General features: G+C 55.9%; 1 protein-coding gene across 8 annotated transcripts in view; it reads right to left on the reverse strand.

The window, feature by feature from the left end:
* CDC14A (cell division cycle 14A) overlaps positions 1 to 26,035 on the reverse strand; it is a gene marked incomplete at its 3' end in the record, with an annotated part of 77,057 nt that extends 51,022 nt beyond the window's left edge. For 5 of the 8 annotated variants that reach the window (XM_080647700.1, XM_080647698.1, XM_080647699.1 and 2 more), the window contains exons 1-4: positions 25,901 to 26,035; positions 23,977 to 24,067; positions 11,684 to 11,759; positions 3,006 to 3,098 (exon numbers count right to left, since the gene is read on the reverse strand). In XM_080647700.1, the coding sequence (XP_080503826.1) occupies positions 3,006 to 3,098; positions 11,684 to 11,759; positions 23,977 to 24,067; positions 25,901 to 25,994 (354 nt within the window). In that variant the 5' untranslated portion in view covers positions 25,995 to 26,035. Of the gene's footprint in view, positions 1 to 3,005; positions 3,099 to 11,683; positions 11,760 to 23,976; positions 24,068 to 24,875; positions 25,406 to 25,900 lie in introns of those variants that run through there. The other 3 variants (XM_080647701.1, XM_080647702.1, XM_080647696.1) reach the window with 1 other exon arrangement.
* Positions 26,036 to 27,607: the final 1,572 nt, after the last annotated feature.

A 27,607-nucleotide genomic window follows, 5' to 3' on the forward strand; every position in this document is an offset into this window, starting at 1 on the left:
TTAACAGTTTTTTGAGGTAGAGTGTGACCTGGATGTGAGAGTAAAACATCGATCAGCTGCCTCCTCCCCGGGATGGAGCCTGGCATGGGTCCTGACGGGGAATCAAACCAACAACCTTTCCGTGTACCGGACGGCGCCCAACCGAGCCACGCCGGCCAGGGCTGGTGGGCGGGTCGTGAGCAAAGAGAGAAGAGAGGCAGACGGGCCGGATCGGGGGGATCGGAATGACACCGGTAAAGGGGTCAGACTTTATGCCAAGAACTGAGCATCCTAGCCCAGTGGTCGGCAAACTCCTTCGTCCACAGAGCCAAATATCAACAGGACAACGACTGAAATTTCTTTGGAGAGCCACATTTTTTAAACTTAAAACTTCTTCTAACGCCACTTCTTCAAAATAGACTCGCCCAGGCCGTGGTATTTTGTGGAAGAGCCACCCTCAAGGGGCCAAAGAGCCGCATGTGGCTCGCGAGCCGCCGTTTGCCGACCACGGTCCCAGACGGGGCTGAAACAGGGCGGTGACACGATTTCATCTGTGCTTGTACAGGGTCACTCTGACCCCGGATAAAGGAAGGAATGTAAGGAGGGTGGGGCGCTGCGCTGGCGTCCAGGTGAGCAGCGGCAGTGGCCGGCTCGCTGACAGCAATAACCATGTGGCAGCGATATGTCTGGAGGCAGAGCTGCCTAAACGACTGAGGAGTGAGGAGAGGAAGGACAGAAGTCACCATGACAAGTCTCCGCTGACTCGGCACGTTGCTGATGGGAGTCCACTTCCTTCCTGAAAAGGCAAGCACTGCCCTAGCCGATTTTGCTCAGTGGATAGACTGCAGGGGTCCTCAGACTTTTTAAACAGGGGCCAGGTCACTGTCCCTCAGACCGTTGGAGGGCCGGACTATAGTTTAAAAAAAAAAAAAACTATGAACAAATTCCTATGCGCACTGCGGGCCCGCGACGCGTCGGCTGCTAAGCAGGACAGGCAGCGGCACCCGGCGGGCCGGGTACATGTCCTCGGCGGGCTGCATGTGGCCCGCGGGCCGTAGTTTGAGGACGCCTGGGAGCGTTGGCCCACAGACAGAAGGGTCCCGGGTTCGATTCCAGTCAAGGGCACGTACCTCCATTGCAGGCTCCATCCCTGGCCCCGGCCGGGGAGTGAGGGAGGCTGCCAATCGGTGTGTCTCTCTCACTTGGATGTTCTTCTCTCTCTCCGTCTCTCCCCTCCCTTCCATTCTCCCTATACATCAACGGGGAACTGTCTCGGGGTGAGGGTTAACAACAACAACAGGCCAGGACTGGGGACGTAAGAGGTTTGCGGCGAGGAGGAAGAACACGTGGCGATGGTCAGTTTCAGGGGCGCAGTGACCAGCCCGCTGCAGGGAGCAGGGAGGATGCCTGCAAACCCGGCTCCCGGGCGCCCCTGGGTGCTCCCGCCAGCAGCCTGCTCTTATAGTAGAAGCCCGGCTGGCACTGCCCATACCCCAGTCTCCCCGGAACTGGGAGGGACTCAGAGGCCACCATATCCACCCTCTCGTTTTACAGATAAGGAAACCGAAGGAAGCCTGGGCAATAGCGCGGCTCTCCCCGCCTCCCAGGGCCCGCGAGCGAGAAAGCGCCTTTCTGGCTCTTGCTCGGGACTCCTCGCACCAGGCCAGGCTGTGCCCAGAGGTACCTCGAGGGACAGAGGTACCTCGAGGGACAGAGGTACCACGAGGGACAGAGGTACCACGAGGGACAGCGGTACCACGAGGGACAGAGGTACCTCGAGGGACAGAGGTACCACGAGGGACAGAGGTACCACGAGGGACAGCGGTACCACGAGGGACAGGGGTACCACGAGGGACAGAGGTACCACGAGGGACAGAGGTACCACGAGGGACGGCCCGAGGCTTGCGGGCTGCGTCCGCCCATCGCCTGGTCACCGTGCCCAGCCTGCACCCGCCACAGCGGACAGGCTCCCAGCACCCGGCGGGGCTGGTCCCCGGGGCTGTGGTCCCGGGGGCAGGGGGATGTCCTAGGAGCCCAGCCTCCCTCGTCAAGGTCATCAGGAGGCGCTTGACCCTCCCTCCCCAAGGACGACGGGAAGGGACGCCTCTGTCCCTGCCTTTCCCCCAGCGTCTTCCCACCTGGCTATCTATCCCTCGTCCCTAAAAAGCTGTTCGAGGTCGCAGATGTGGTTGAAAGTCCTGAGGGCTTGTCCTCCGAGATTTGGGCCCAGCCCAGCATGTTACAGAAAATTCTAGAAATGGTCACATCCAAACTCGCATGTTGCACGCACGTTCTCGTGGAACGCACGTTGACCTTTCGGTGCTCACAGAGGACGAAACGTCTCATCCAAAAGATTTTTGAGACGTTTCACCTAGTTATTGGGGAAGTTGTAATACAGGCAGGGTTTCTGCTGGGTTTGCCTAGTGGATAGAGGAGTAAGTGGGCTGGTAAAAACAGTTATCATCAGCCTTCCCATTCACTCTAGAACAGCTGTGGGCAAACTACGGCCCGCGGGCCGGATCCGGCCCGTTCGGCTGTTCTATCCGGCCCGCGGAGCCAAAAGAGCGGAGGGTTCTCTTGCTCTCCCCTCCGCTCCTTCACTTTGAATTTATATTAGTTCACACAAACACTCCATCCATGCTTTTGTTCCGGCCCTCCGGTCCAGTTTAAGAACCCATTGTGGCCCTCGAGTCAAAAAGTTTGCCCACCCCTGCTCTAGAATTTCCTTTTATCCAAAAAAGGAACATTTCAACAGCCTTTTAATATATATTTTTTCTGGAACTATCCTCTCTGGGTATTCTTTTTGTTCTAACACCTGCACAGCCCTGGAATCCCAGCCACACACCCCGATTCCGAGATTCTGCCATCAGCTACGAAAGTAAAGAGGGAACAGGCCACTCTCTCCATCCGATCAGCTCCCAAGCTGCAGAGAATCCTGACCACCCCCCCCCCCCCAGGCTGCGGACAGGGGACAGGGGGACGGCGTCAGCACCCGTTACTGAGAGCCACCGCCGCCAAGTACTTACGGCGTAGGCACCTATCAAGAACGCTGCGTTCGCTCTTTTCCGCTGGTCAAAGCAGGTGTAATGCACTATTTTCTTTCTTGATAAACTGTACGACTAGAGAGAGAGGGGGGAGAGAGTTAGGGGGGCCACAGCGACAGGCTGACAGATGCGAGACACGCCCTCGCTCACCTCTCCGAGACGGGGCCCCTGGGGAACCGGCACGCCTCGGATTCCTATGGCGTTTGAACCTGAGTGTCGGGGCGTGGAGGGTTCCTAGCTCAGACTTTTTGCAGCTCATCACGATGGAAGAACTGGCACTGGACCATGTGTGTGTGTCTCCAAGAAAGCAGACGCACACGTTGGAAATAACGGAGTCACTAACTGCCATCTTTATCAGCAGAAACCATTTCTGAATATTTACTCTCGATCTTCTGTGGAAAGTCCTTTTTCACGTCCCACATGCCCCCACGCGCCCGGAAGAGCGGTCTCTGCCATGCACATTATATAGTTGGTTTTGACACGTGCCCCCCAGTCCCTTTCCCCCTTTAACATGTGTAAATGCCCACATTAACAAGAGCACCACACTTGTGTTTTCTTTCTCACGTGTCCTATGCAAAGCCCCTCTTCATGATCTGGAAACAAATGGTTAATAGAAAAAGATGAACCACCAATAGGATTATGTCAGCAAACACCTTAGTACAACAGCCGCGTATTAAATGCACAGATTCAAACAGGTATTGGGCACCTGCTGTATGCCAGGCAATAAATAGGCTACGTGCTCAAGCATTCAGCTAAACCTAAAGTGAGCAACATGGTGTGTGTGTGTGTGTGTGTGCGCATGCCAAACGGAAAAGACTGTGCAAATAAAAAGGCCTGTTAAAGCAAGATCAAAGTATTAATCAGAACTTAAACATAAAACATGGATCTCAGTAAGAGCCTCTCAATTTCCTCGTTTCCAACATTACAGTATTTTTTGTTGTTGTTAATTCTCACTAGAGGGTGTTTTTTTCCATGGTTTTTTTCATGAGAGTGGAAGGGGGAGGAAGGGAGAGAAAGAAAGAGAAACCGAAACCGGTGTGGCTCAGTGGATAGAGCGCTGGCCTGCGGACTGAAGGGTCCCGGGTTCGATTCCGGTCAAGGGCATGTACCTTGGTTGCGGGCACATCCCCAGTGGGAGGTGTGCAGGAGGCAGCTGATCGATGTTTCTCTCTCATCGATGTTTCTAGCTCTCTATCCCTCTCCCTTCCCCTCTGTAAAATATCAATAAAATATATTTAAAAAAAAAAAAAAAGACAGAGAGAGACATTGATGTGTGAAGGAAACATCCACTGGTTGCCTCCCGTACACACCCCAACCAGGGGTGGGGAGCGAACCCACAACCCAGGTCTGTGCCCTTGACCGGGAATCAAACCCGAGACCCTTTAGTGAAAGGGCTAATGGTGTGTGTTGCTCTAACCACTTAGCACACCAGCCAGGTCCCAAAGTTATAGTATTCTGACAAACGGTTCTCACGACACAGACAGGTAAGTAGCAACACTTATCCATAAGCTCACCCTGACGGTAAAGCAGCTTGCGATGCCTCACACGTTGACCACCGCACACAGAACATCTGCGCTCAGGGACCCCCTAGGGATGCAACGGAGCTCAGCGCTCTGCCCTCCGTAACCCCCAGCTCGTCAAACTCGCAGCCCACGGGCTGCATGCCTCGTGTACTTGGCCCGTGTTCGCCTTTCAGTCTGACATGCTTGCTTTACCCTGTCGTGTCTACCAGGAGGAGAAACTCATCCAACTCAGAATCGGTCGTCCGAGAAGGCCTGTACCATCCCGGCTTGCACAGGGAACCTGGGAGTCCAGCCCAGCCCTCCCCGCGCCGTCGGGCATGTCTGAAAGCAAGCCCCGCGTGCTCTGGACACGCCACTGTCCTTAGCGGCTGGACTCGGAGAGGCGGTGTCCCCCTCGAAGCACCCCAGTCCATTCCAGGCCGGCCTCCCACGTGCCCTGGGAATGAAAAGGGAGCAAGTACGTTTCATCCCGGGGAGTTCAGCGGGTTAGCGCCGGGGGGCATCTCACGGCTGCAGGGTCGCCACGGGCGGGCGGGCCTGGTCTCCCGCTGCTGTCTGAGTCTGTCTGCTGGGTGCTTCCTTTTTGGCTTTATTATTGGTTCGGGTGTTTTTACCACTTACTGTTCCCCATCACGAAGTCCTGTTGGACTCACAGAAAGGGAGGCAAACTTCTTAAGACCTAAGCATCTCCTAGGGCCTCAGCACCCCAGCCCCTAAAGACAGCCTCCCGCCCTAACCGGTTTGGCTCAGTGGATAGAGCGTCGGCCTGCGGACTGAAGGATCCCAGGTTCGATTCCGGTCAAGGGCATGTACCTTGGTTGCGGGCACCTCCCCAGTAGGAGGTGTGCAGGAGGCAGCTGATCGATGTTTCTCTCTCATCGATGTTTCTAACTCTCTATCCTTCTCCCTTCCTCTCTGTAAAAAATTAATAAAATATATTTTTAAAAAAAAAGACAGCCCCCCGTCTGACCACGGGTCCGACTGGAATAGGGCTCAGCAATCCCGCTCGCAGACGCCCGGGAGGACACCGGGGGGCGCCGACACCAGCGTCCGCCCGGCAGTCCGCAGGGTCCGTGCGGGCGCCCTCCCCACGGAGCATTCCAGTTTTGTCACCAACGCCTGCGACCATTTAATAACGTGGGATGACATGGATGTCACAAGCCCACTCGCCCGAAGGGACCAGCTCACGCTTCCGTCATCGTCCACCCCCCGTGGTCTTTCTGTTTGCTTGTTTTTGAACTTTTTGGTTTGGTTTTAATTGTTCTCTTCTTCTAAACTATACGGGATAGAGGCCTTCTCAGACGGAAACCGTGAAGCTGGAAGGCAGAATTCTAAAAAATCTCTCATAAACATCTCCCTAGAAATGTTAACTACTTTAGAGCAGCGGTCACCAGCCCTTCGGACCTCACGGACCGCCAGGGGCGCCCGCTGCTTTGGAACCTCTCCTGCTGGGCGCTGCCTCCCGGGGGGAGCGTCAGTGGCTTTCTTTAACAGCCGCCCACCACGCGTATTTACAGAATTCTTTTCCCTGTGATGGGAACTCTGTAGATGAACTCTCCTAGCAACTCTCAAATAGACAACACAGGGTTATTAACCACAGTCACCAGCGGACCTCCCGGGAACTGACCTGTTTAAATAAGAGTTTTCTATCTGATTCTTAGGAATAGTTTTAAAACTCCGGGCATTGACCCTGCTTGGGCGTTTTTGGAATGCACGTGTTTTTCTCGGTTAAGTCTCAGAAGCACTCCAGTCGAGAAGTACCTGCTCTGTGAAGCGCCAGGCCAGTATCTCCCAGGCCAGAACACAGCCAGGCCCGTTCCTACTTGAGGAACGCAAACTAACGCGCGGTGAACGGTAACGGGGAAATGGTGTGTGTTGTCTTATTTCCCTCCCAGCCACAGCCGGGTCACCCTGCCCCAGCCTTACACCAGCAACGCCGTTCAACAGAAGACCATCTGGCACTAGAATGAAAATGTTCAGGCCGAAACCGGTTTGGCTCAGTGGTAGAGCGTCAGCCTGTGGACTGAAAGGTCCCAGGTTCGATTCCGGTCAAGGGCATGTACCTTGGTTGCGGGCACATCCCCAGTGGGAGGTGTGCAGGAGGCAGCTGGTCGATGTTTCTCTCTCATCGATGTTTCTAGCTCTCTGTCCCTCTCCCTTCCACTCTGTAAAAAATCAATAAAATATAAAAAAAAAAATAGAATGAAAATGTCCAGGCATAATAAAACCTCTTTTATAACAAAACCTCTTTTATAACAAAACATTTTGCCAACTGCAGGTTCAATCCCGGGTTGGGCACGTACGGGAGGCAGCTGATCGGTGTTTCTCTCTCGCATCCATGTTTCTCTCAAACAAACCAACCAATATTAACAAACTGCTGATGTTGAGCATAAATTCCATTGTTTTAAATAGCACTCATGCACGCAGCCTAGGCACCCGTTAGCCGAGTCTGGGCGCGGGTTACCGTGGCTGAAGAAGTCGTGTGTGTTCTGTCCGCGAGGGCTGAGCCGAAGTTGTGTGTGAAGCACAGGGCTGAGCAGCGCGGCAGCGAGGGGCACCCCAGGCACTAGCCTGGAAGCGCTCCGTCTGATGACCATTTGATGCTCAACGAGGGGAATTACCGGCCAAGGCTCCTACAGACAGACCAGCAAGGACCTGTGGGTGACCTTCATGACAGGCACGGTCATTGTTCGACAAGGTAGAGAGCCCTGGCTGGTTCGGCTCAATGGATAAGAGCCTTGTTCTGCAAACTGAAGGGTCCTTGGGTTCGATTCTGATCAGGGGCACATGCCCAGGTTGTGGGCTCGATCCCCAGTACGGGCCGTGCAGGAGGCAGCTGATCCATGATTCTCTCTCATCACTGATGTTTCTCTCCCCCCCCTTTTCTCTTTCTCCTTCTCCCTTCCTCTCTGAAATCCATAAACACATATACTTTCTAAAAAGGTAAAGAAAGCATAGATAAAAGGTGGGACTTCGTATTGCCTATCTACCCACTCACATCCTCAAACCTCCGACATCCCCACGCCTGCACCGCTTCCCTGAGCGAGAGGCAGAGCTCCGGGAACCGGGACAGGCGTGCACGACGGCACACACACGCTCAATGGCACTTGTAAACCAAAGTCCCCTGAGGGCGAGGACTCAGCAGCGTAAATCAAGGCGGAGGCCTTGACCCCAGGCAGGCACTTCCTGTAGCAGGAAGGAGAGCCTGTGTCGGGCCGCGTCCGCGTGGGGTGGCTCCCGGTGGAAAACCGGCCCCGGCGACTCCACCACAGGCCGCCCGATCGCCAACGGCCGGCCGGCCTTGGCCGCTGGTGACGTGCACACACCGTGCTTGGGTCAGGGGGTCGCAGACCACTGAGCCGTTCAGAACCTCAAGGTGCGGGAGGCACTGAAGCTCGAAGCCAGAACGCAAGAACAAACGAGTTCACGGCCAACGGAGAGAAGCCGGTGCCGTCCCTCCGGGAAGGCGTTTGCCATGCGGGAACGTGGCGGCCCGTCGTTCGGTGAGGACACCGTGTTTCATGAGGTCGTGCCTCCGCCTGGCTGAGCCGAGGGAGACCAGCGCGGCCTGGGAAATACGCCGATACAATAAAAGCGCAGCCCATGCCCCCCCCACACGTGCGCTCAGCCGGTGACGGCTCAGATTAAGCGGGTGGCAGCCCGGGGCCCCGGTGACCAAGGCGTCATTCTCTTCCAGGTGGCCAGGCCAGCCCAGCCATGGCCGCAGCCATCAGCGTCTCCATAGCAACAGCGGCCATCTCGCTGCAAAAGCCATCAAAGGCGCTAAGGGGTCCCGCTGTGCGGTTACCTCCAACTTGCCCAGGAAAGGGATATGCTTGAAGGTTTTCTTTGGCTGCACACAAAACAAAGCGCGGTTTACGTCCTCCCTCGGCGCTCCAGGGCGGCGGGGCAGGTGGTTTCAGCAAAAAGGGAAAGGCGTCCCGGGCGGCCCATGTCGTTCCAGACCCGCTCCATCAGCGTCTGAGTCCAACGTCAGAGAACAGCGGCTCACGAACATCATGGGAGCGAGACGGTCCTATGGCCCACGGCACGGCACGGGGGGGATGCTCTATAAAAGGGGTTCCCCTTGCCCGGCCGGCCCGGCTCCGTGGCTGAGCGTCGGCCTATGAACCAGGAGGTCACGGTTCGATTCCTGGTCAGGGCACATGCCCGCGTTGCAGGCTCGATCCCCAGTAGGGGGAGTGCAGGAGGCAGCTGATCCATGATTCTCTCTCATCATTGATGTTTCTCTCTCTCTCTCTCTTCCTCTCTGAAATCAATAAAAACACTTCTGCCCTAACCGGTTTGGCTCAGTGGATAGAGCGTCGGCCTGCGGACTCAAGGGTCCCGGGTTCGATTCCGGTCAAGGGCATGTACCTTGGTTGCAGGCACATCCCCAGTGGAGGGTGTGCAGGAGGCAGCTGATCGATGTTTCTCTCTCATCGATGTTTCTAGCTCTCTGTCCCTCTCCCTTCCTCTCTGTGAAAAATCAATAAAATATATTTAAAAAAATAAAATAAAAACACTTCTTCTAAGGGCGGGGGGGGTTCCTCTGGCTGGGGATTTCTGAATGGCCATAAGGGTCCCAAGTCTTGCAAACCCCATGGGAGCTCCCTGCCACGTGAATTCACGCTGCCTCGAACCCGACACCTCCATAATCCACAGGAACTGCCTCCAGAAGGCAGTGCGCTTCCCCCGCCCCCCCAGCCCATGACCTGAAACAGAAGATAGCCTCGTGAGGAAATCTCAACATGTCTTTGTGGCTGTACTGGGAGGGTGGTCTGATCGTGATAGCAAAAGGGCTTTTGTGTGCAAGCACCTGATACGGGGGCGGGGCCGGTCCCAGCTAGGATTACCGTGCTGATTCACCCAGCATCAGGGGCGTGCGCGGGGCCCCACCATCTGCCAGGTCCCTCGGTGCTTTAGCACCATCGTCCGTTTCACCGCGCCCGCCCTCCTCATTCCGCCCTGAAAGCGCTCCGTGGACTCTTCTGTACATTTGCCATTCCATTTCTGTCAATATGCTTTCCGACCTTTAAAAACAGTCGTCAGGAGCACTGTAATTGGCCTGTTGGTTCATCAGACCAGGTTTTGGGTGTGTGTTTTTTTAAATCACTGCCCTAGAATGTCCCCTTTTTTCAGTAATACTCTTAGATTTCCCCTCCACCCCCGGCTAGGGTTTTATTTTTCTCCGGGGAAAAGGGAAATCAATAGTTAAAACTGTATTGACTATTTTAGAAAAAGCTGGTTGAGCTATATCATGTTTATAAAACTTTCAGATTATTGAATCGGTAACAAAGATTTTCTTAAATGACTACGTTTGAAGAAGGTATTCTGTTTGCTTTTTTTAAAATACCACTTCTGCCCAGCTGGTGTGGCTCAGGGGTTGAGCACTGACCTAATGAACCCGGGGGTCAGGATTCGATTCCCGGTCGGGGCACATGCCCGGGTTGGGGGCTCGATCCCCAGTGTGGGGCATGCAGGAGGCAGCCAGTCCATGATTCTCTGTCATCATTGATGTTTCTCTCTCTCTCTCCCTCTCCCGTCCTTTCTGAAATCAGTAAAAATATATTTTTAAACCACTTCTTTGTCCTCTGTGAGTAGAGTCTTCTCTTTCACAAGCCCTTGCGGTCTAGCCCAGCGTTAACTCTGTCTGCGCGAATAATCCCTTTCAGAGCCGGTTGAAAAGGTGTGAATCTTCACTGAAGAAAAACGTGAATGCGCGCAACACTTAGCTTACCATCTCAGGAGCTTTTGAATCCCTTGGAATATCAGATTAATAACTGCTGGTCTAGCCTACCAGACATCGAGGGCATTTTTACATCAAGTAATATACACAGATTTACAAATTGTTCTCATTTTAATACATCTTCCTTCTTCTACTTCCCTCATTATGGTAACTATTGACCAGAAAATAGCAAACTATAACCCATTACTACTTAACTCTTGTACTTACACTTTTTAATGTCTAGTTTAAACTAAGAAACGGGGCGGGGAGGGGGGGTTGTTTGTGATGGTGGTTTCTAGTTTTTAGTTTTTTAATCTAAGCCGATGTTTGATAGAGAATTTTCTATTCTAGCCAACATGATTAAAATGAAGGCCATTGGGAATAAAATGCCTACTAACATACACACACAAAAAAAATAACAGAAGCCCAGCTGGTGTTGCTCAGTGGGTTGAGCTCCATCCCGTGGACCAAAAGGTTGCAGGTTCTATTCCCAGTCAGGACACGTGCCCGGGTTGCAGGCTCATCCCCAATAGGGGGCGTGCAGGAGGCAGCCGATCCATGATTCTCTCTCATCACTGATGGTTCACTCTCTCTCTCCCTCTTCCTTCCTCTCTGACATCAATAAAAATATATTAGCCCTAGCCAGTCTGGCTCAGTGGATAGAGCGTCGGCCTGAGGACTGAAGGGTCCCAGGTTCGAATCTAGCCAGGGGCACATGCCTGGGTTGCTGGCTCGATCCCCAGTGGGGGGGCAGGCAGGAGGCAGCTGATCAATGATTCTCTCTCATCACTGATGTTTCTAGCTCTCTCTCCCTCTCCGTTCCTCTCTGAAGTCAATAAAAATATATTTTAAAAAATAAATAAATATATATATATATATATATATATATATATATATATATTAAAAAAATAGATCAACGTTGACTATATGACCCAAATTCTGTGATGACTGCTAGTTCATCACTCTTACTTGGCTGTGAACTCCACCAAGACGACATTCAGGAAAAATTTAACTCCTGACCGGGCGGGAAAACGTAGGCTCCAGCGCTCTCGCCACGCTGAGCCCCTCCGCCCGTCCCCCCGCACCCAGGCTAGCGCAGACGTGAGGGCCCGGAGCATCCACCCGGGAGGGAACCGGAGGGGCTCAGAAGGACAGCCGTGTGCTTCCTTCCTCAGGCCCCTGCCCACTGACTTCCTTCAGCTCCGAAGTCAACTCGTCCCGAAGCATGGAAGGGGTCAGTATGTCCTTCGGGGGACCCGGGAGGATCCACCATTTCAACGTCCCCGGGAGCTTCTCCCATAAACTTCCAAAGACCGAGATCGCCGCACGACGGGCGCGCCCCACTCCCGCTGGCCAGAGCTCAGTGCGGGGTGCAGAGACCAGAAGGGAGACAGCACCACAATACTCACTTTGAGTTTCTTGTTCAGCTTGCAGCAGTATCTGTACACCATCGCCAGGTTCAGGGGGCCGAAATCTGCATAGAAACTGAGATGAAGACAACAACGGGAGTTAATGCAACGGAGATTTTCAATCACACGTGTGCGCATCCTCTTCTCATTAAAGCTGCAATGGAATTTCAGTTATCTTCAGGAATAGGGCCAGTTTACAACTGATTCGTAGAAACCCAAAGGACCGGCGGTTTCACCGCACAGGCACTCGGGCGCACGACCGGTCTCTCATGGGGGAGCTAACTGGACAGCCTTCCGTTCCCCCTCCTTTTCTCTCTCTAACCGGCCAGGACCTTCACCTGCCAGGCAATGGAAGAACCCCACGGACACAGCACGCATGTGGCCTCTACCCGCCGGGTTGATTTCCTTATCATCTACTGAATCATAAAGCTCGTGCGTGGGCTCCGGGTTCCGGTTCCAACTGCTCCACGCAAACCTCGCTCTCCATCCTTCTCTGTTCACTCTCCCTGGCCTCTGCAATGTGCGACACACGGACTCATCTCCCTCTCTCCACCCCGTCTTCTCCAGGGCACGGTCATCAGCCTGCAGACGACCCCAAAACCCCGAGGACAACGGCTCCCGAGCTGACGCCAGCACCCGCCTTTTCCGTCTTCGACGCCCTGCTCAGCCTCGCGTCCGTAAGCGCTCCCACCACCCGTGTTAGCATCGTCACAAGCTGGCGAGCCTGGCCAGCGTGGCTCAGATGCTGAGCATCGACCTATGGACCAGGAGGTCCCAGTTCAATTCCCCGTCAGTTCACAAACCTGGGTTTCGGGCCCGATCCCCATTAGGGGGCGTGCAGGAGGCAGCCGATGGATGATTCTCTCTCTTCGTTAATGTTCCTCTCTCTCTCTCTCTCTCTCTTCCTCTCTGAAATCGATAAAAATATACATTTTTTAAAAGCTATTAATATTAATAATAGGAGGAGCGCACAGGGGAGGCCAGACATGATCAGCAGGGCCATCTGGGCAGATTCACCAGGAAGCTGCAACGTCACACTCCCCAGGGAGCCACCCCTCCATTCCCCACAGATCACTGGGGAAGGGGTCCACCCCTCCATTCCCCACAGATCACTGGGGAAGGGGTCCACCCCTCCATTCCCCACAGATCACTGGGGAAGGGGTCCACCCCTCCATTCCCCACAGATCACTGGGGAAGGGGTCCACCCCTCCATTCCCCACAGATCACTGGGGAAGGGGTCCACCCCTCCATTCCCCACAGATCACTGGGGAAGGGGTCCACCCCTCCATTCCCCACAGATCACTGGGGAAGGGGTCCACCCCGTCCATTCCCCACAGATCACTGGGGAAGGGGGCCACCCGTCCATTCCCCACAGGTCACTGGGGAAGGGGTCCACCCCTCCATTCCCCACAGGTCACTGGGGAAGGGGTCCACCCCTCCATTCCCCACAGGTCACTGGGGAAGGGGTCCACCCCTCCATTCCCCACAGATCACTGGGGAAGGGGTCCACCCCTCCATTCCCCACAGATCACTGGGGAAGGGGTCCACCCCTCCATTCCCCACAGATCACTGGGGAAGGGGTCCACCCCTCCATTCCCCACAGGTCACTGGGGAAGGGGTCCACCCCTCCATTCCCCACAGATCACTGGGGAAGGGGTCCACCCCTCCATTCCCCACAGGTCACTGGGGAAGGGGTCCACCCCTCCATTCCCCACAGATCACTGGGGAAGGGGTCCACCCCTCCATTCCCCACAGATCACTGGGGAAGGGGTCCACCCCTCCATTCCCCACAGATCACTGGGGAAGGGGTCCACCCCTCCATTCCCCACAGATCACTGGGGAAGGGGTCCACCCCTCCATTCCCCACAGGTCACTGGGGAAGGGGTCCACCCCTCCATTCCCCACAGATCACTGGGGAAGGGGTCCACCCCTCCATTCCCCACAGATCACTGGGGAAGGGGTCCACCCCTCCATTCCCCACAGATCACTGGGGAAGGGGTCCACCCCTCCATTCCCCACAGATCACTGGGGAAGGGGTCCACCCCTCCATTCCCCACAGATCACTGGGGAAGGGGTCCACCCCTCCATTCCCCACAGGTCACTGGGGAAGGGGTCCACCCCTCCATTCCCCACAGATCACTGGGGAAGGGGTCCACCCCTCCATTCCCCACAGATCACTGGGGAAAGGGGCCAGCGAAGGGGGAGGTGGGCGCATGCGCAGTGAAGTCAGGGTGACACAGGGGAGGTGCTTGTCTGTCCGTCTAACCTGGGAGCAAAGATCATTGGCGGGAGGGGCAGAGGCCCTGCAAGCGTGTGAAATCCTGAAATGGTCATTGGTTACACTGCTTATCACTCCTGCTTCCTGCCGCTCACTTGCTCCAGCCCCTGGCCCCCCTCCATGTGAATGAATGAATGAATGAATGGACAAACAGCCCTCACCGAGTTGATTATGTTGTTGTTTTTAACAAACTCTACGTGGTTCCATTCCCGGAGGAATCATTGCTTAGAGCGCCGTGGTACCTTATTTTCCATCCCAGAAGTTTCGTCTGAAAATGTTCAGCTCCTCAGCCAAAGGACGAGCTACATTCCAAACAAGACTCATTCATTCAACAAAATGTGCAACCACCAATGGAGCAAGGCAGTGCCAGTTAACATATTTGTTTATTGAATGTACTGGGGTGGCATTGGTTAATTAACATGTATGGGTTTCAAGGGCCGGTTAACATACTAATCCAAGAATGCTGACAATACAAAAAAAAATAAATAATAACTGCTTTATAAGTAGGTGAAAAATAAGGCACGCCAACTCTTCAGTGTCTTCCCAGGCCTGCTGACGTGTGTCTGCTCGCTCACTCACTCACGTGGGGTCTTTACCGAAAGCCTGCTGACCGCCCTTCCCTTACCCACAAGGCGCTCACCGCCCAAGGAGACTCCAAGCCAGGGCATTATTCCAGTGTGACAACGGCTGAGCCGCAGAGGCCTCCGATGCAGAGGGTCATGACACCTGTGTACGCGCGTGTACACAGAAAACGTGGCTGACGTTACCCCGCCCAGCCCTCCGGGCCACACACACTGCCGAGTCGTCTCCCTATCACCGGGCGATGATCAGCATCCCTCCAGTCAGACAATAAAGCTCCTATCCCTGGCTGAAACTGAACAGGCAAGTTTCAAAAAAGCCGAAATTGCTCAACAGGCACTGACCTAAGGTCAAAGCACCGTCCGAGTTTCGGCCGGAGCCCTCCCGGTGCAACAGACCAAGAGCCGGCACGTCTAAGAGGCGCCCCGGCCCCACATCCGTCACAGAGAACCCGATGGGAAACGGGGAAGCAAGGGGGTCTGGTCCCCACTGGATGGCTCCGGGTCCCTGGGCTGGTGTCTCTGCCTGTCTGGACCTCCACATCCTTACCTACCAAAAGCTGCTGAATTCGGCGGCTTCTGAAGTTCCTTCCTGATAGCCGAGGATCTTACCTGCATGCTTCCTATTATATCGCATCACGTCGCCTCCCTGGCCGCTGTGCGTATTACAGGCTTTTATACACGGAGTGGCCAGATTATGATGACCTCTGAACGCATAATAACCTGGCCACTCAGTGTGTGTGTGTGTGTGTATATATATATGTATGTGTGTGTGTGTGTGTGTGTGTGTGTGTGTGTGTGTATATATATATATATATATATATATATATATATATATATATATTTAGAGGCCCGGTGCATGAATTCGTGCATGGGTGGGGTCCAGCCAGCCTGGCCGGGGGGAGGGGACATGGGCGGTTGGCCGGCCTGCCTGCTGGTTGAACTCCTGGTCGAGGGGACAATTTGCATGTTAGCCTTTTATTATATAGGATTATATAGGATATACACGGAGTGGCCAGATTATTATGCGTTCAGAGATCATCAGCATCTGGCCACTCCATGTGTGTGACCGTATTTAATTTACACATCTTATCGCAGGTGAAAAGAAGGCTCTATGGAAAGTAGCCTCCGAGCTGATCTGATCATAAACTCCTGCTGGGCAGGTCCCGGAGGGTAGTCACGTCCCAGACTCGCAACTTTTTTAGGAAAAGGTTTCTCTTCGCCTCAAGCAAGCCCTGCCCCTGTTCTCGTGCCTCTAGGCTAACGCGCCTCTGCAATAAGTGAAAAACCACCTTCCAGGGAGCACCGAGCTTAACTACCCTGGAATCCCAGGCCCGCCCCGCCTTCTCCCACCCTCCGTGACCTGCCTCGCGTTCCCGCCTTCATTCCCAACGCACAGCTGTCTTTCCCTGCAGCATCTAAGATCTTGCTGCCCGGCCGCCGTCATCAGTGTGGCGCCAGTACTTTCTTGTAAAAATTCTCTCCGGGTTGGGACGTTCCGTGACCCGGGGCCAGCGGCGGGGTCACCTCCGGCTTCCGCTGCGGCCTCTGCAGAACGGGTCTGGCCTTCAAAGCCGAGCAGCCGGTTGGATGGCAGCCGGGAACCTCCCTGCATCAGGGTCTGCAATTCCGTGACCTCCTCCTGGGAGCAGGTTAGTTAATGACCGCCCCCTGGGAAGCTGCGACAGTGGACACAAGACTTCAGGAATGCACTGGACCGGCTCCATTCCCTCCCACAGAACATTCTCAGGCGGCGAGGCTGAACCCCTCCGTCCACCGCAGGGCGGAAGGCGAGTGGGCCGCGCAGACGGTAGACACGTGGCTTCGGTAGAAAACAGATGGATGAGCTCGGCTGGCGTGGCTCAGTGGTTGAGTGTCGACCTATGAACCAGGAGGTCAGGGTTCGATTCCCGGTCAGGGCACATGCCCAGGGTTACAGGCTCGATCCCCACCCAGTGTGGGGCGTGCAGGAGGCAGCCGATCCATGATTCTCTCTCATCACTGATGTCGCTCTCTCTCTCCCTCTCCCTTCCTCTCTGAAATCAAAAAAGAAAAGAAAGCACTAAAAGAACACAAGATGTTTAGCCAACAGACACCATCTGCTACATAAGCAGAGAGCCCTGATTCTCTGGTGGTCCTGAAAACATGTAGCTGATGAATAAAATTCAGTTTTTAAGTAAATCAAAACCAATGCTCAGAACTCTGTCTTTAAAGAAGCCATGCGTCCCACACTTCGGCGCAGCGAGCCCAGCTCCATCTGGGAGCCAGAAAGGAACCTGAGACGGAGCGGCCCACCCACCTCCCCAGACTCTAAAGCAAGACAGTCTCTCAGCATCCAGGCCGGCATTGTCTGTTTCCTGCTGAAAGACCACAAAGACACAGGTCCTCTTTGCCTTTCATTACAGACACACACGCCCTTTTTATTTTGTCTTCCCGTCCCCAAAATCAAGCAAAGCAACAAAAGGCAGCCCCTCCTTCTGATGGGCACACAAGGCCTACTTTAATTAAGGTGCCACTTTCTCCCAATCACCCAAAACAGAAACCCTGAATCTACCCTCCATTCCTCCCCGTCCTCCTCCTCCTCCTCCTCCTCCTCCTCCTCCTCCTCCTCTTCCCTGTCAGCTGGTCAACCCATCCTTTCTAGCCCCTCCCCCACCTGGCCTTTCTGTTCCTGTTGCTACAACCTAACGCACCCCGCCTGCCGGCCACCACCCCCCTGCACCACCCCGCCTGCCGGCCATCACCCCGCCTGCCGGCCATCACCCCGCCTGCCAGCCACGGGAGTGCTGTGCTGAAACCCGGCTCTCTGCCACTCACAAACCAGCACAACCGAGATCCAAACGCCTTCCTCTAACCCAGTCCCAGCCATGTGCCCAGCCTCACCTGTGACCCCTCTGCATCCACATATTCCACCTCCCCTAACAGAATGTTGCTGTCCCCCAACACTGACTTTTCTTCTTTCTTCCTCCCGCCCTTCCTCCCTCCCTCCCTTCCTCCCTTTCCTCCTTTCTTCCTCCCTCTCTTCCTTCCTTCCTCCTTCCCTTCCTTCTTCACTCACCCACTCACTCAGCTAACATTTCCTGAGCACCATCTGTGTGCCAGGCACTGTGCTGGGTGTAGGGACACAGCAGTAAGCAAGTCGGGCAGTCCCTGTCCCCACAGAGACCGTAACAGAGACCCTTTGCTCTCCCACACCCCTGCAAAGCTAGTTCAGCCGTCGCTGTGACGTCATCGCGCTGGCGGTCATCACCGCTTTCTCTCCAGGATGCCTGCATGTGCATTTGCAGCTTCTGGCGTTCATTGCTCTGTGCTTGTGTTCACTTCCTTCTTTATGTCGTCGAGTGGCCCCAAAGCAATGGCGTGGTGCTCTGTAGGGAAACCTATCCCATCTTGAGGTCAGTGTCTTCTGTAGCAGTCTGCAACCCCTTCCGCGGTTTCAGGGACACGTCCCATAAACATGTCAGGTGTTTTTGTGTGTGTTTTTTTTTTATCACAAAGGCATATGGAGCTGTGGCTAAGTAAAATTCATTGACGTTTGGCCCTTGATTGTGTTTATGAACTTACAAATGAGAACATCTTACATCTTAGGAACCTACATCAAACAAAATGAGCTGCCCTGTGGGGATGTGGGCGGGGCCAGTCCCCCTCCCCCCGGGACTCCCCTGCAGCCCAGTGGGGGCTCCCTCGGGCTGCCTGGTTGAGACCAGCCCTCTTTTTAACGGCGGTGGCGCCCTGAGCACCTCAGTTAAAATGTGCCTTGTCACCAGCTCTGTGGGAAGGAGCTGACAAGGGTTTGTCCCCAGGAGGGCGAGACCCACTGGGAGTGCCAGGGGCCAAAGCAGCAGGGGTTGACATAAATCAGGGTCCAGGCGGCAGCCTCCGACTCCAGTGGGTCCCAGCCCCAGGTGCTGCCTGGCGCGTGTGCACAGATGAGCGTGTGCACAGATGCACGTGTGCACAGATGAGCGTGTGCACAGATGCGCGTGTGCACAGATGAGCGTGTGCACAGATGCACGTGTGCACAGATGAGCATGTGCACAGATGAGCGTGTGCACAGATGCACGTGTGCACAGATGAGCGTGTGCACATATGCGCATGTGCACAGATGCACGTGTGCACAGATGAGCGTGTGCACATATGCGCATGTGCACAGATGCACGTGTGCACAGATGAGCGTGTGCACAGATGAGCATGTGCACAGATGAGTGTGTGCACAGATGCACGTGTGCACAGATGAGCGTGTGCACATATGCGCATGTGCACAGATGCACGTGTGCACAGATGAGCATGTGCACAGATGAGCGTGTGCACAGATGCACGTGTGCACAGATGAGCGTATGCACAGATGCGTCTCCTTCCTCGCCACCTACCCCAGCGGGCAGACTGTTAGTCACAGGCACAGGTGCACACCCCCACAGGCACACCCTAAAACTCGGTGTGTGAAGCAGCATGGACAGAAGTGGCCCGAACGACGTTTTTGTTCTCCTGCAAGGCTCCACCATGTTTCGGGGGCTCCTTGGGGCCACGGTGCGCTGGACTCTGCTCCGGCTTTAATCCTGATCTGCGAAATCCTAGCCCGAGCAGACAGGGGCTGCTTTCTTAGCCACCGCCTTTTACTGCGTTTCCCTGCAACCGCTCGGGCCTGGGTGGGAACATGCCGGTGCTCTTCAAAGGGAGCAAGAAACTCAGGCTCCCGTGTCCAATAAACCGCCTTCCGTGCGCACGAGGCCGCCGTGTGACCTTTCTCCCCCCACTTCGCAGGCCACTTGAGTCATGAGAGCTACCATCCTCAGCAGCCGCCTGCGCGGGACACGGCTGTGCCCCGAACACCCACAGCCACGGAGTGAGGGCGTCTCCTTCCAGGCTCACCAACAGCCGCTGCTCCTTCACGGTGGCCATCGAGCCGCTCGGCAGCACAGCATCCAGCCCGCGTTCCCGTGGGGCGGGCGCACGCCCACAGCGCGGCAATGTGATGTTTAAGGGGGGCAACTCGAGAAGGAGTTACTCCCAGTGAATTTTTGCCATTTCTTATGGTTCTGGGGGCCTCATAGACAGTATGTACATATATAGGGGGACAGATTTATGCATTTCGGTTCTCTATGATGTTTGGAAACTGTAGTTGCTCTTTTTTCGTATCACTTCATATGATGATGATTATTTTTTTAGCCATTTCTTAGGGATTCCTTCCTCATACTTCAATGGTCCTTTCGTCCTTTTAGTTTCTCTTTCATGGATGCCATGGTCTTTAGAAGCGTGTGTGGACCAAGTTCGTGACCTTCTAGGCTTCCTCCATGTGAACAGGAGTTCACTTTTGGAATAATAAGAATTCTATGCTCGGTGGGGACGGGGAGGGGCATCAGGGTTTTAGGGGTGCTCAGGTGGGGCGTGGCCATCACAGGCTGGGACCCACTGCATTCAACCCCCGGCGGGCAGCACACGGCGCAGGGCTGGCAGGCCTGTGGTGTGCATACACTCCTCTCCTTGACCCACCATGTTCCCATAGGACAGCCGAGACTCGTCCCACCGCCAGCCAGGTCACCATGACAGAAGCCAGGTAACCACAACACGTCCCTTCAAGGGCCTAGCGGTCTCTCTCCTTCTCTGCTTCCAAGAAGTGGCGCCCATGAGCTGGACCCCCCTGTTTGCGTCCTCACCCTTCCTCCTCCCTCCCCGGCGTGTGTCTGTCCTCTTGCCCTCTGTCCCCTCACCCTGGCCCTGCCGGGAAACGCACACCCGGATCAAGTCTTCTCGTCCTCCCTCCCCAGACCTCACACCACTCTCACTGCGTCATCCTCTCTTCCCAGAAGACTCCCGAACTTAAGAACTTCAAATGTAGCGCCCGGCCGGCGTGGCTCAGCGGTTGAGCCCCGACCTCTGAACCAGGAGGTCACAGTTCGATTCCCGGGGTCAGGGCACAGGCCTGGGTTGTGGGCTCGATCCCCAGCGGGGGGTGTGCAGGAGGCAGCTGATCCATGGTTCTCTCTCATCATGGATGTTTCTATCTCTCTCTCCCTCTCCCTTCCTCTCTGAAATCAATAAATACATATATGTATTTTTTAAAGCCAAATGAACAGCTGGAAGCACCTAAGACGGACAGCAACTGTCACACGTGTAAACGCACCATACACGCTTGCTGTTATTCGCAGTGAGCACAGTCCAGGCACACCGGAACCTGCCCAGAGCCTCTAGGGCACGCGCCTCCTTGCCCGACACTCCATCCGCCCCAGCAGACGTGTCGGTTGCAGATTGCACATCCCCACCTGACCTGCATCCACACCAGGCCAACTGGAGGGCGTGCCGGTCCCTGGGCACCCTCCTCGCCCTCACTCTTCTCCCTCCTGGGGTCTCTCCTCTCACATCTGGCTCGGATGAGACTCCATCCGGCCTCCCAGCCACCCGTGAACCCCTCACCCAGGGGTGTGCCCGCCGTCTGTGAACTCCTCCCAGCCCAGGGCTCAGTGCAGGAGCGCCTGGAAGGTGACATGCGCGTCCATCGCGGTGCTCACCATCGCTGCGCTCACAGCGCCCAGCCCCTGCCCCGGGCTGCGGTGAGACGGAGCTGCGGGTGCTCAGAAACAGCCACCGCTGGGCCAGGGCAGCTGGGCAAGTCACGCCCGGAGGAAAGGCTCTGCCTCTCCGAAGGCCTCGTCCCGGTTCCCACTGACACCAAACCTCACACTAGGGCCCTGGCCTGTGTGTTCAGTGGTTAGAGCGTCCGCGTGTGGACTGAAGGGTCCCGGGTTCGATTCCGTTCAAGGGCACAGACCTCGGTTGCAGGCTCGATCCCCAGCCCCAGTCGGGGCACATGCGGGAGGCCACCCATCGATGGGTCTCTCTCACATCGATGTTTCTCTCTCTGTGTCTCTCCCCGCAACTTCCACTCTCTCTACAAATCAACGGGAAAATATCCTCTGATGAGAATTTTTTTAAAAACCCTCACACTACCCACGGACGGTCTCCCTGCCAGTCTTTCTTTAGGAGACAGCAGAAGTAAGTATTAGAGGGATGCTGATTTGTAGCCCTATCCTAAAATGCCAACAGGGAGATCACACCAAATAAATGGCCCTCGCCTATGGGCCCTGCAATCAGGAGACCACTGTGCCGCGCGTCCAGTTGGCTCAGTGTCATTGTCTGCTGGGCCCACCGTCTGGCAATCCCGAAAGAGGCCACTCGGGCCTCAGCGCGTTCAGACTCACCACCTCTGGCGCGTTCGCGGCTGCGGAATTGGCCATAATGCCACAGGCACAGTCCCCGACGCTCAGACGCCCGAGACGTGCCCAACCCTGAACTCGCCAGAAGAAAGCCACAGCCATGCACCATCCCGACAGCTCAGTAAACACTGCAGGCGGGACATCACCCAGGTACGCGGGTCAGGACAGGCCACCTATTCCTGGCTCGGCCCAGGAGCCCAGCTGTAACCTGACACCAGGCCTCAGCCCTCCGCTGCAGCCACTGGGGCATGTTCACAGGCAGCAGCCAACCTCCCCGTGCCCACCCCCACCCCAGCCGTCACGGAGCATCCTGCTCTTCGAGCGTCCCAAATGAACGTTTGTTTTCCCTCAAATCAAAGACAGGCTCCTGAAGGTCAAGGACAGTCACTCTCGGGATGCCTGGCGGTGCCCACCAATCCAGGCAGAGCTGCCTAACTCCCTTTCAACAGGACAGGCCCTAGGGAGCTAACCAGAGCGACCACCGTTCATGTAATGATGCTCGTCTCACTGCGCATGTAGGTAAGACAAGAAAGTAAAATTTGCCGAAACCGGTTTGGCTCAGTGGATAGAGCGTCAGCCTGCGGACTGAAAGGTCCCAGGTTCGATTCCGGTCAAGGGCATGTACCTTGGTTGCGGGCACATCCCCAGTAGGGGGTGTGCAGGAGGCAGCTGATCGATGTTTCTCTCTCATCGATGTTTCTAACTCTCTATCCCTCTCCCTTCCTCTCTGTAAAAAATCAATACAATATATTAAAAAAAAAAAAAAAGAAAAAGAAAGTAAAATTTACCCACTGAGCCAAACCAGTTAGGGCTGAGTGTCGGCCTGCAGACTGAAGGGTCCCGGGTTCAATTCCAGTCAAGGGTACATGCCCTGGTTGTGGGCTCGATCCCCAGTGAGGGGTATGCAGGAGGCAGCCAATCCATGATTCTCTCTCATCATTGATGTTTCTATCTCTCTCTCCCTCTTCCTTCCTCTCTGAAATCAATAAAAACATATTTTTTTAAAAAAGGAAGTAAAATTAAGTGTTTAAGTGGGAGTAGATTAGACGACAGGATATATGAAACACCAGCTTTCTTTTTTCCCAATTTTTAAATTGATTTTAGAAAGACAGGAAGAGGGAGAGAAACACCGTCCTGTGGCCCCACTTCCTGATGCATTCGTTGGCTGGTTCTTGTCTGTGCCCTGACGGAGCATCGACTCTACCCCACTGAGCTACCCGGCCCAGGGCTACCCCAACTCTTTCATGACAAGGGCATCGTCAAGTCCATTGAGTCTTCTTATTCCTTATTATCTGTTGCTTTTACTGAAGAGAGATTTCTCTCTATTTAAATTGTTACTACGCTTACTATGTATGAAGATACCTTTTCCTGCAGGTCCTTCCCAATGCACTCTTATCTTACACTCTCAGATCCAAATTCCAAAGAACCAAGGTAACCACAGGAAGCACATGGCACTCCTCTGCCCCCCCCAAAGGCAAGGCAAAGACTACTGGGAGGCTCCAAGCACCCCCAGAAAGTAACTCCCTAAGTCCAATTTTAAAAAAACCGCCTCCCTCACAGAAAACACCGGGATCCAGCTCGGCGTGCCCCGCTTTCCGAAACAACCAGCCGCACCCACAAAAACATCCTGAGAGCCAGCAGCAGCCTGTGGCCCGCGAGGCTGGAGCCCCGGGGACACGCACCGCCCGGGCCTCCGGCGCGTCCAGGGGACGGACGCCAGGCCATCGCAGAGTCCGGCAAGGACCGAGGGCGGCGGGTGTCCCTGGTCCTGCTCTGGGAGTGTTCGTCCCCAGCTGCAGTCCGTCCCGGCGGTCAGAACTAGTACAGACAGACGGCCCGAGGACTGAGGTGTTGACAGGCTCACCTTGTCTTCCCTTTCAGCCCCGGCTGGGTCGACAGGTGGTTAGAACACCCTCCCACTCGGTCAAGGCTGCAGGTTCGATCCCTAGTCAGGGCACATCGCATAAACAAGTGGAACAGCAAATCGAGGTCTCTCTCTCTCTGTGTCCGTCTGTCACTATCTCAAACGAATAAGTTCAAAAGATAAAATGAAGGTATGCTCACCTCTCCCCAAGCACCTGAGCCTTAAAAAAACAAAACCTGGTACTGTTACTCGCACCATTGGGGGAACGGGACTAAAACAGCCATAGAGAGAGTGGTGTTTCCTCACCAAGCTAAATGGTTGAGAAAAAAGAAAGAAGAAAAAAAAAAAAGGCAGAAACTTACTTTTCATAGACCAGCTCCTCATCGATGGAGAAATAGTGGATATGTACTGTGCTTTTGGGTCTATTCCTTAAAGTAGCAAAATATAAACGATCTGAAAGACAAGTTCAAAAGATGGGAGAAACGTGTGAGAAGCGGGGACGCTGGAGGTGGGGTGGCGACGACACGGGAGGATCAAAACAACAAGTGCTACCCATTATTTAAAGGCCGCCAGCACGTGGGCTCCTCGGGAAACCTGATCTCAACCCGCAAAGCGAGAGACCCAAGAGCACAGCAGCCCCAGGGCACCCAGAGGCCCCGAGGGAGGGACTCTGCGGGGGGCCGAGCACCGCGGTCGCCCTCGGGTCAGGCCAGCGGGAGCGCCTGGACGCCGGGGAGCGGCTTCGGGGAGCGCCTGGGAGCCAGGGTCCCCGCGGAACTGGCGGTGCAAGTTGGGTTCAGAAATCTGCAGCCGCTGCGGAAGGGGAAGCGAGGCGAGCCTTCGCCTGCAGCTCCGGGGACCTCGAGAAGAGGAAGGGAGGAGAGACGCGGGGTGTGATGTGGGGGGGAGGGGGGGGAACCCTGAACACCGAGGCCACCTGGAGTGAGATAAAGGCGACCTGCAGGATCCCCCGCAGCGGGACGCCCGCCCCCAGCGGCTGCGTGCGGAGCGGGGCAGGAGCCCGAGCTGTCCCAGGACCGGCGGGAAGGCCATCGGCGGGAGCTGCAGAGGGAACGAGGGACGCCAGAAAGACAGAGAAGCCGGAAGCGGGGGGTCCTGGGGGAGAGGACCGGAGCGAAGGGGGGCTGAGCGCGCGCGCGCCGGCTGCAGGGCGCGGGGGACCCGGAGAAGTCGAGGCGACAAGTGAGGAGTTGGGGTGGGGGGGGGGGGGGTCGGAGGAGGCGGGGCGGCTGCTCCTCACCTTTCATGAACTCGCAAGCCCCGATTAGTTCCCCTGACTCCGCTGCCATCTTAAGCGAGAGACGCTCGGGGGAGGGCTGGGTCGTGGCCCGCGGAGGACACCCGCCCCCGGGCGCTGCCCCCGTGCCCAGGAGCCGGGGGGCTTGCAGTCCCGAACACCAAGCCCGACCGCGAGAGGCGGTGGGCGCCGAGGGCGGAGGCGGCTCGGGGGTCAGCGCGCCGGGCGCCCCGGGGACATTCCGTGGGGAACCCGAGCCCGCTCCGCGCGGGGCGCACACGCCCCGGGCTGTGGCAGCTCCGATCGGGACCCGGCTGCCGCCGCTGCTCCGCCGCCACCGCCGCGCCTGGGACACGCAGCGCCGCTCGCACGGCCGGGCAAAGTGTCCTCCCGGCTCCCGGGGTGATCATGGAGGAGCCGCCGTCTGGCCCCGATCGCGCCCGTGGCTACTCGCGCGGCAGCGGGCAGGACTCCGGTGCCCGGGGCTGGCGGCGGCCGCCCCGGCTCCTCCTGCGCCGCCTCCTTTCAGCGGCAACTCTTCCTCCTCCTCCTTCCCCCCCGGGCCCGCCCCCAGACCGTCCTCCCCGCCCGCCCGCCCTCGGCCCCTCCACTTTCAGGGCTCCGCGGCCATCCCTTAAAGGGACAGCCGGCTCCTGGCTGCCAGCCGCCCGCGCCCGTCGCCAGGCGCCCCGCGGGTCACCTGGAGCCCGTTGCTAAGGCTTTGTTGCCGTCCGCCAATTGCGGGGCGGGGAGCGGGGCCCTCCGCCCGCCGGGGCCCGGGGCGGCCTCCAGGCCTGCCATTTATGAATGAAACGGGGGCGCGGGGGGCGGGGATGCGCAGCGCCCCTGCCTCTCAGCACCCACGCTCTTCTAAACTCTTGCACACGCACACACGCGCACGCACACACACGGAGACCTCGGCCTCGGCTCTCCGGGCTCGACCGCGCCGGCCCACCTCCCCCCACCCCCACCCCCACCCCGGACGCACCTCCCTGTCTGAAAACCGAACCCCGGACGCCGCAGGCTACCTCCTAGCTCAGAAGACCTCGTACTGGTGTCCTCCGCACATACTGCGCCCTGGGAGAGCGTGCGCTTTGTTCTCATGGGGGCCACCGTTCCCATCCGGTCCCCACGCACTCGGGCTTAGCCGCCGCCGCGGCCGCAAAGAGCATCACAAATGCCCCCCTTTACATCGCGCCGGTCCCGGGGGCGGGGCGGGCGGGCCCCCGGGGGGCGGGGACCGGGCCGGGGGACAGGCCGGGAGGGAGGGGGCCGTGTGTCCTCAGGGGACACCAACGAAAGAGTGTCTTCCCGCCGCCTCGGCAGAAGCGCGCGGGGAGTGGGTTCCTCCCCAGAGGCCCCCCCACCCCCGGCTGGTTTCTGGGCAACTTTAAGGCCGGGTGTCCCACGGCCGTGCCTCGGGAGAGGGCAGACTGGATATGAAAATGGCGCTCCGGACCCATCGTCAGAAGAGCATGCGCCCTGAGTGGTTTGTGCAGAAACGCAGGACCGGCGGCGGCTGAGGCTCCCTTACCCGCCCGGGGAGGAAGGGGGCGCACGGGGCCCCAGCCGGCTGGGCGGCAGCGCCGCGGGGCGGGCGAGTGGAGCTGGGCTGTGGCTGGCCTTAGCCTCTGGGGCAGCCGTGCAGGCTGCACAGAAGGCTCACCAGGCCCAGACCAGGAGAGAGGGACATCGCCCCGATATGCAGAAGGGGGATCCAGAGCATCTCATGCTAATGGCACACGCCCTTGTAGGAGAGTGAAGAGGAAAACCTACCCTAACATCCAAACCTCTACGCTCTGAGGCCAGACTCCTGCCCATTGAAAGCTGGAAGAATCGCTAAAGAGCACCTTCCAGCATCCCCCAGTCCTCACAGGAGGAAAACTATCTCAAAAGAGTTTTTTGAAATGTGAGCGTCCGGCAAAGGAGGCGTTGTGAGGCCGGTTCCGCTCGGCTGAGACGCATTCCCTGTTTTAGGGGCCAGGGGCCCCCCGGCTCTGAGTTCTGAAAATGGAAACATCCCTCAAGCAGGGGGCCCACAGTCACACAATCAGCTGAATTTTGCCTGATGTTTATTCCCCCACATCTTGGTGTCAACAAGCACGTTGGCCAATTCAAATTATGTTATTGAAAAATTCCCAGTGAGATGTGTATATGGAAAAGCCGAGCCTTCGAATGTCTCAATAAATGTACCCGCTTTGTTGAAAAGGCTAAATTAATTCAATGATGGTGAGCTTTATCCAAATTTGCCAGTTTAAAAGTCACGAAGAATCTAAATTCGCTTACCAAATTCCTTAACAATTTTTCATCCCAGTTTTGTATTAGAAATGCTGCATTAGAAAAAGAAGTTAGAGTTCTCATTCAATGCATAAACTTTACATTTCTCAAAGGAAATGGTCTGATGAAAAGAACTCAACACTACACTTCCAAAGAAGGCAGACTTCATTGAACACCCTTTTGTTGTTTTTTAAATTGAGTTTACAGAAACATGTTCTTTCCTATAATTCTCTTGCTTAGAAATTTGGGTCATGAGGAGTGAATCACGGCCTAAACAAATAGACGTCCTTCCAATTAAGCCCTCAAAATGAAACGGTTTATTTTTCCTTAGCACATGTACAATAGGAACATTATAATGAAATTTTTGAAGTTGTAATATTCATTTCAAAGACGCTTAAGTTTTAATTTTTTTGCATGAAAAGAAAGTGATTGTCTGTATGATCAAAGCTCTCAAGCAA

The sequence above is a fragment of the Plecotus auritus genome (assembly GCF_963455305.1).
Source record: "Plecotus auritus genome assembly, chromosome: 12".
In the NCBI taxonomy this organism is placed as follows: Eukaryota; Metazoa; Chordata; class Mammalia; order Chiroptera; family Vespertilionidae; genus Plecotus; species Plecotus auritus.